Genomic DNA, 9155 nt, shown 5'->3' with positions numbered 1-9155 from the left:
GTCATATATCAAATTTTAGGAATAAACTGTGATGACAGAAAAATATAAATGCATGACAAAAATAACATATTCTCAATATTTCACAAATCTAGTTTTCAGGGGAGCTCATGTCTTATTAGGGGGAACTCAGCTCCTTTTAATAAGACATGAGCTCCCCTGAAAACATTATTTGTGACATTTTGGAGGGGTCTCTAAAACACTGACAAAATGTAATCTTTGACTTGCATTTCTATTTTTCTGTATAATCGTCATGGATTGTTCTTAAAATTAGGCAATTATTGCTGTGTGTGTGTCATTAACTAATTATACTATATCACATCATCTGACTGGGAAGCAGATTTTCAGCCTGTGTTATTTGCACAAACTCACCGATTGACTGTTGAGCATGTGTGAGTGTGACAGCCCAGACTCTCTCTCGTCGTCTCATGAATTATGAAAGTACAATATTATGGAAGCCTTAGATCTCCACCTAGAATTTTCAAATCACTAAGATGCATCTTTGCCTAGATTTGTGCCACCTTGAGCAAATTTGTGTCTTCTTGCACAAATATAGGATCCAGTATTTTGAGGGATTGACCTATATAGGGACTAATAGTCAGGATATCATTGCCTGTGATGCTCGGATTTTGACCATTCTTTTTCTAATATGTGAAGTTTTATGGACATGTAAAAGTAAATCTTTGGGGTAGTTCTTTAATGCAGAAATAAAAAATATCATAGAGATCATAAAACTAGCAACATGATTTGAAAGATAAAAGAGCAGCCTAAAGGGCACATATTGTGCGTCATCATACACAGAAATGTGTGTGTACGTGTGTGTAAGTGTATGTCCAGAGCGGTGCTGCAGCAGTAGTGTAGTGGATGTGCTGTGCTCATCAGTCGATCGTATAGTCCAGTCAAAGCCTCTACCCTCCCCCCAATCCGTCACACTGAGACACACACACACTCCCACCTACCAATTTACTCTGGTACACACACACACACACACTCACACTCACACTCACACACACTCACACACCATCCCCCCTCACAGATAGGGAGTCAGCAGCTTCCTCTTAACAATGACTGATATGCCCAGTGCTGTTGGACTGTCTGTGAGCCAGAGCTCACTGCAAGGGGCTTTAAACCAGAGGCATGCTGGGAGGTTGCAGCCTGCGGATGCATTGGGTGAAATACAAGCAGGATGGAGGTTCAGCTGCTAGACCCAGCTGGAGTCCACCCTGCAGATCAAAAAGCACAGTAATATCGTACATTTTATAGCAGTCCCATCACACATTGTACACCGTATGCAAACACATGTGTATTTAGGACATATCACACATCTGTTTAGACTGGTGCTGGTATGATGTTTTACAGCATGAACATTTTACTTTCTGTATTCATATCATAGCAACAAAGAAACTGAGCACATGTATAAATTAAATTAACACGAGAATTAAGATTTAAGCCCGAAAACAGACACATCCAATAATGCAAGTGTAACTTTACATTGCTTTTTATAGCATGGTTGATCAAATACCTACATAGAAATGTAGGTAACAGGGCCACAAGTACTGACTTAACCCATTTAACCCATCTGGGAAATATTTTGAGCTGTCACGAGCCAGCTGAAAGAAATGTTGTAAGATTTGACAGCTGTTGCTGTCAAGAAGAAGCATCTCTTTTTACAGCCGCCACAGTTACATTATGAAATGAGAAACACATTTATTTATAGCTTTTCAAGAGGGACTCACAGATAGTGGATAGGCAACTGTGGTTCAAGGGAGAGGACAATGTGTAATGGAGGGGCAACAGGATAAATGGATGGTCGAATTGATGAGTTAAACACTTAAGTTAGGCAGTTAACATCATGCACTGTGACATTTATATGTGACCCCCCTTGATACATCTCAAGGGGTTTATTCTGACATGATAAATTTGACTAATCTTATTGGTGTAGCCATCACGGTCATCAGATTACAACTAAACACCTATGGGCAGCACTCTATCTTAGAAATTACGTTTATACCGGTATACAACTATTCTGGCAACCAAATTATGTTATTCTATTAACATAATAATATGTTGTTAACATTTTACTGTGGTGTTCAGTATCAACACTTTTGGGATTTGGATACTGTTTTTATTAATTGACAGCATATTTCATTTGTTTTCCACCAAAATAGCCAATTGTAGCAACTAAAGCATTATTGAACTTTTTATGCTTATGGAAAGATCGCTGTGTGTTTTAATACAGAAGAAGTAAGCAGAATTCTTCATATTTAATACTAACCTTAACAAAAGTGCTCTTGTTGTGTAACCACAGACAGGAGTCTGGACGAGAACCTTGCACTCCGGTGTGACAGTCCTGTACTTGTTACCAACACAACATAATCATGAAAACAATTTAGTAATATACAAACATAATGTTTTTGAGACAGAGATTTTGAAGCAACGGCGCTCCCCACCATCACCATCATCAAAACATCAAATGAAGGAATATCTTTTGGTAAAAGATGTTCATCCCTCCAGTAGAGCTCCAAAAACTCACAGAATCTATTTATATGCATTCAAAATCTAACTGTTAAAACAGCATTTAAATTACCACTAAAATGTGTTTTGTAAAGGTAATGGATCATAAAAATGGAAAATGAAATGTACTGAAAAACACAACAAGGATGGAAATTAGCAGTATCAATCACTAGCATGTAGTCTTCGTACTAGCTTACTTAAATCACATTTCTGTCACAACATTTTATCTACATTGCAGTGGTTAAAACTGTAACTGAACTATAGCGTCAGCAGTCACACGTACACAGCTATAGTTACCACTCATATATTTCCCCACCAGAATTGTATTCCCGGCTGTGTGGCTAATGAAACAGCATTTAGGCCTTAATGTTTGAAAAAATGTACACATAACAGTCAACTACATAGGTAAAATATGAAAAATAAATACAGTTTATCTTTTATTTATATTGCCAAAGAAGCTATGACAATGCACAAGTAAATAGATCGATCATTGAGGGTAGCTGAAAGTCAAGTTGGGTGTTTTACAATTTAAAGCTCTAATTCTCATATCTATTCTTTAATCACATAATCCCCGTCTGTATTTTGGGGTCATGTTCCATTCAAATTGGCACACACACATCCTCCATTGTGCTGTTGTGTTCTGAGCCTCTAGCATGTATTATCTCTAATTTCACACAGTATTTTTGGAAAGTGAACAAGGACTGAGTCAGTAAAGTATTGGCGCTACCAGGTTTAAACCTCTAAAAATAAAAAACAGCAACCTAATGTACATGTTTATTCATCTTACTAATAATCCACTAAGCCAGATGATTTAATACATTCTTAGACTCACTCAGATGACCTCAAGCTATTTTTTACTGACATATTTGTGTTTCCTCGTGCATACTGCTTAGTTGTTTTTCCGGGTGGAAAAATCCACAGAGTAAATTCTGTGGTTTTTGAAGCTTGATCATTTAGGAGGGAAAATCCTGTTATACAAGTGGGGTGTCTGGCAGAGACTACTGGACCTCAGGAAGCTGCTACAGTGCTCACACAGTGGATACGGTTCCACCTAGGGTAATTCATCTTCTTGTTTCCCCCAACAAAGGCAGCAAAACAATCCGTTAACAGTCATTAAAACCACATTGTGCTGCTCATCCCATACATCTGCGAGCCTCTGTTAAGTCTTGTAAGAAAGACTTCACATCAGTCTACCTCTGAAGAGGTGCTTTGTAGAGCAAATAATACAGTCTAAGATTCAAAGTGAGCCCATTGTAATTGTGTTTGTTAGTGCACCTTTCCTCTGTGTGTGGTTTGATGGCATTCCCCAAGCGCCTAACAGTAATTTGTTTGTCACCAGAGAATAAACCAGGATAAAGCTGCAGGGATTGGGTGCTAAAACCTGAGTAAAGTGATGAACACAACCTAGTGTAAACCTCACGCTGATCGCCAAACAGCAGACAAGCCTTGTATTTAAGCCTGGCTCCTCTGGCTCCTTTCTCTTGTATGTGTGCTCAGTGACAACAGCAGCAGAGGGTGGGCTGGACTTCTGCAGGCTCAGGAGTTTACCTAATTATCTGGCATTAAGTCTAAATGGAAGGCTTCCCTCTATCATCCAGTGCCACATGGCCACCACGGAGATAAGCCGCAGTCTTACAAACCATTAGGCTTTATAGGCACTTGACCTGAGGATGCAGGGCACTGACATAGAAGGTGGGCCCCGATCGGAGCACTGACAGTGCAGAGCAGTTTTTAACTGAAGGTTAAAATATCAGCTACAGTTTACTGTCAAGTGCCAAAAGCCAACATTGAGTGTGTGGTCAGATTTGTGATTTATTTACTTTTATTTGATTTAAATCACAGTTTTGCAGATTTAGAGCATTTTATTTAGGCTGCTTCTGTTTAAACAATATTTAACAAATTTGAATCCATTTGTTTCTCAGGTATGAGGTATTGGCTTGGTGCCGGTTCAAATCTCTTGGAACTGATAAAAAAAACTTGACTACTAAAACTTGTTAGCGGTCTAAGGTATGTCACAAAAATAACCTTGATTCTTTTTTAAGAATCACCATTATTTGGTCCTCCAGCAGAGCACTTAAGGCAGCATTTTCTATATATCGATTCCTGCTGCCAACAGTAAATACATGTAATTGAATGAATATAAAGCAGCACTTGTGCTTAGACATCTTACCTCAAGTAAGTAGGGGTTGTGCAAATACAAAGCAGTGACTGGAGTGGGTGAAGGCAAAACCAATAATATGACCACAGAGCAGACAGTGGTAGACTGCTGGAATGTCCCACAGGTTGTTATTATGCACATCAGGCTGGACACAACCTGCCAAACATCCCCAGAGCACCAGTTCTTATTTACTGCTGTATAGAAAGTTCAGTGCTGACCCGATAAAAAGATTAAGCGGTATTTTACAGTGTTTGTTTATGGTTGTTGGAGCTGTCGGGTTGTCTCACCACACTCCAAGTGCTCTGAACAATGGCTGTGCTGATGGTAATGCTGGCAATTTCCCTGTTTTTTTGCAGGTCACTGCCAGGGGATTCGCCCCATTGTTGCAGTTTGCCTACACTGCTAAGCTGTTACTCAGCAGAGAAAACATCCAGGAGGTCATCCGCTGTGCTGAATTCCTGCGCATGCACAACCTCGAGGACTCATGCTTTCGCTTCCTGGAAGCTCAGCTGCGCAGTGAGGAGGACGGCTTGCTGCTCTGCCACAAGGTGGCGGCGGAGGTGAACAACTCAGAGGATGAGAGCATGCAGTCAGAGGTGGAAAGGCCCACCTCCCCCAGGGCGCGGCGGTGTGCCGACGCCCTCTCCTCCTTTCGACACCCTGATGATGATCGGCTAGCGATGGCTGTGCCCAGTAACTTCATGGATGGCCGTCTGGACTTTGATCGGCATGGTGCATCAGACCTGCCACGATGCCCCAAGTACAGGAAATACCAGTGGGCTTGTAACAAGCACAATAATGACACCTCCTCAGACACCAGTACCTCAGGTTTTCCAAGCACATTAAAGGAGAGCAGCGTAAGTGGGGCAGTGCCGGGTCAGGGCAGGCTGCCTTTGGCTCAGATCAAAGTTGAACCACAGGCAGAGGAAGAGGCCATCTCATTGTGCCTGTCAGGGGACGAGCAGGACGTCAGGGATAAGGACAGTGTGACAGCCATGGAGATGGATAACCCAATATCTGTGGAAAGAACCAAGAGAACCAAGTCCCCTTCCTGCCTCCGAGCCTTCTTCAAGAAAGGGGTGGACCTCCCCAGTCTGCCCAACACATCACAGCAGCTATTCGCCAACAGACTTGTCTGCCCCCAGGACAAAGGAAACTCTCAGGGAGATCATAAAAAAGACTTCAGGCCTTTCACTGGGGAGCTGGGTCTGTCAGTTACATCCCCAAAGGACATGGACGGTTTCCCTGCAGGGTTGTCCCTCAAGTCCACTTCCTGCGATGGGGTCTGCAAACAGGAAGTTGAGATAGACCGCCGTAGTGTCATATTTTCCTCAGGGGCCTGCAACCGTCTGGGAACCCCAGCGCATTCCTACCCTGGTGGGAACTCTTTGGAGATGGAGCTCGTTGAGCCCATGCCAAAGGGTGTGTGGGGTGGAACCAGCCAGTCCCTCCCCAGCTCCCAGACCTATTCTCCCAGCACCACCTCTTCTGAGCCCCCAATCCTGTGCCGCCCACGGCCCAACACCAGCTGCCCAGTGCCAATCAAAGTGTGCCCACGCTCGCCGCCTTGTGAGACCCGCACCAGGACTTCCAGTTCCTGCTCTTCATACTCCTATGCGGAGGATGGCAGCGGAGGCTCTCCCTGCAGCCTGCCCCAGTTTGAGTTTTCCTCCTCACCGTGCTCCAATGTGGCACGCTGCCTCAATGTGGACCAGCAGGAGCAAAGTGTGGGAGGGGATGCCCTTTTTAACCAGGTGCGGCCCAAGATCAAATTTGAGCAGTCCTACGGCACCAACTCCAGCGACGAGTCAGGCTCCTTCTCAGAGGGAGACAGCGAGTCCTGCCATGTACAGGAGCAAGGGCCAGAGGTGAGTGTAAAACATTGTCTTTTACATGTAACATACAATGTAGCCATCACACTCAATTCCATCATGGCTAATTATATCGCAGTGGCCTGCTCTCCAGGTCTGCATTAGCAGTCATTAAATCATCATGTAATTGAAGCAGGAGTGTTCAGTACAAGATTTACAGCACCACCAAAGGCCACAGATGTGCTTTGATATTATTAATCTGCTTTATGCACTGCTGGGGATCTGTGTAATGAGTCTGAATATGTGAGCCCAAAAGCACTAGGACAGTCTAGATACAGGAGGTTGTGATGCTGTTTTTAAGACAGTGACTGGTTAATTATCTTAGCTGAGAGTAGCGTGTGTAAGAGAAGCACTGCAGGCGATTGAAGGTTCAGGATTCTCCCCAGGGTAGAACTGCCCTCTGCAGTGAATCCCACTGGCTCTGTCTATCTCCCTGCCAGTGCCAACTAGCCTAACTAGCTTTTTATCCCAGCAGAAACACCCACGTCTATAATCCCCTCGTAAATATTCATATGCTAATTCTCAGTGCAGCCTAGCCGACTTCTGACATTTCTGATCTATCAACAATTAGCTGTGATGCCCAGCCGGCGTGAAGGTGTGCAGTGCATCGCAAAGGGATTACAAGCAATACATTACAGCAGCGATGTGGTATGGCCATAAAGTTTTAATGGAGCGGAGGTTGCAGTGAGTTGAATGTGAGTGGGCGAGAGGCTCAGCCCGGTTGTAACGCAGCTCAACAGTGCTGACAAGGATGAATAGCCAATCCTCTAATCATCCTCCCCTAATCCACCTGGGCAGACGTCCTCCAAGCTGCAGACTAGACGACTGTTGTTGTTTACCGGGTAAAGATCAGCAAGGGGACATTCTAATTCACAGATGCAGCACAATGCAGGTGTAATAACATCGAAATGAGCAGATTTCCCACTTGAGGGAAAGCAAAAGACAATAAAATGAATTCACAAAGACTAGCTTTGCTTCCTTGTAGCACAGCCGTTTAATCACTTTAATGATTAAATTTTCCTGCATCTCAGGCCTGCATTGACACATGCTGTTCTTGTCTAGTATCTTCAAAATGCCTCTCAAGTACTGTTAGAAGCTTGGAAAATGAGCTTTGTTGTTTCCCTGGTTGGGATTTGAAATGCCTTTACAATAAATTATACATCACTACAGTCAGTTATGAGGATTTAATATGACACTAGCATTGTCATATGTCTTTCTCTAGACTGTGACATCATATGTTGGCTGTTTCAGAGCTTGAACTTCTGACCTTTTGGCTCCAGCAGGCTCCATGTTACCACCAGTCTATCTCGACTGCAATATCACGTTCAGCAATGTTTGCTTGAGGTGCAGGCAGAATTATTTTTGATGAGCTTGGTGGAGATCTTAGTGCACAGAGGGAGCAGAAAGGGAGAGATAGAGAAAGTGGTGCGTTGCCATGGTGATCGCATTCACAGAGCAAGTCGGTGTGTTGCAAGGGTTGGAGCTACACGACAGGATTGTGCTTTCCTGTGAAAAAGAATTCGGTTCCACTGCACAAACAGAGCTGCAAGATAAAGAGGCTCAGCAGTAATGTGTAATTATTACCTTCGTAGCATGGCGCACAACACCCATCACCATCAGATTTATGGGCCTTTGAAGCGGTTGCTGAATGGGCTGCTGTAAATTATGTGGGATTGATTTACAGCACTGAGCTATCAACCGGGAGAGCAGCCCAAAAATGACTCTGAGACATTTCAGTTCCCTTTGTCATTTCTTTGCGTGGGTATGGCTGTTTATATATGTATGTGTCAGCCATTGTAGCTGCTCCATTACTCCACACAATATCCTCTGTCAAATCTCTTACACAGGTTATCTGCCAGCTTTCCACTCACTATCACATAGTGATAAGGTCCTTTATGAATGAATGTTTCCCAGATCTGCCTGTTCTACAGTTTATTGCACTGGTGGAGATCACAGAGAGGTACTTACAAAATGAAGCTCAGTGTTAGGTTACTCCGCCTCGGCCTTTATGTGGTGAAGAAATGCTACCTCATGCTTCCTGTGCCACTCTTTTTCCCTCCAGCCCTCTCTATAATCCTGCCGTACAAACAAACACAGGGAGAAGGCTGGCCTCACTGTATTTGCAGAGTAAATGGCAGAGGGGGAAAAGAGCTTTGGTAAAAATAGCTGCAGCCCAAGACTGTGGACTGAGCACAATGAATGTCGATGAGGAAGGAAGTTGTTAAAGCGCAGGCCAGTCTGACCAAAGCCTAGTCATTCAAGGTAGCCAGAGTCACTTGAGGCCTCTGGGCAGCTCCTGCTCTGTGGTTATGGGTTGTTGCATTCATATGAGCCACATCTGTGTAGAGAGCAATCAGCAGCCTCACACAGCAGACAGCACAATCACCTCAAAGGAGAGATTAAGCAACTTTTGACAGAAATAATGATATATTTTTTTCTTTTTACTTAATTCAATTTGTGATATGTATGTTGGACCCCTGTTGTGTTTGATTCTAATGATGGGGTATTTTTTTGTAGGTGTGTGTTTTTTCTACGTGGTTTTTAAATATCGTTAATTTGGTCTTTATTGTACTATGTAGATTATGAGCTACTGATTATTATTGTATTTGGTTTTG

At 43.3% G+C, this 9155-nt stretch overlaps 1 protein-coding gene across 3 annotated transcripts in view; it reads left to right on the top strand.

The window, feature by feature from the left end:
* The window catches only part of bach2b (BTB and CNC homology 1, basic leucine zipper transcription factor 2b), a 76258-nt gene that overhangs the window by 52049 nt on the left and 15054 nt on the right, over positions 1–9155 (top strand). For all 3 annotated transcript variants that reach the window (XM_035678564.1, XM_035678565.1, XM_035678566.1), the window contains exon 3: positions 5026–6537. In XM_035678564.1, coding sequence (XP_035534457.1) covers positions 5026–6537 — 1512 coding nt within the window. The remainder of the gene's footprint in view (positions 1–5025; positions 6538–9155) is intronic.

This window comes from Morone saxatilis, unplaced genomic scaffold (genome assembly GCF_004916995.1).
Source record: "Morone saxatilis isolate NCDOM2014 unplaced genomic scaffold, NCSU_SB_2.0 Contig7, whole genome shotgun sequence".
Lineage (NCBI taxonomy): Eukaryota > Metazoa > Chordata > Actinopteri > Moronidae > Morone > Morone saxatilis.
This window is presented reverse-complemented; position numbering and strand designations above follow the sequence as displayed.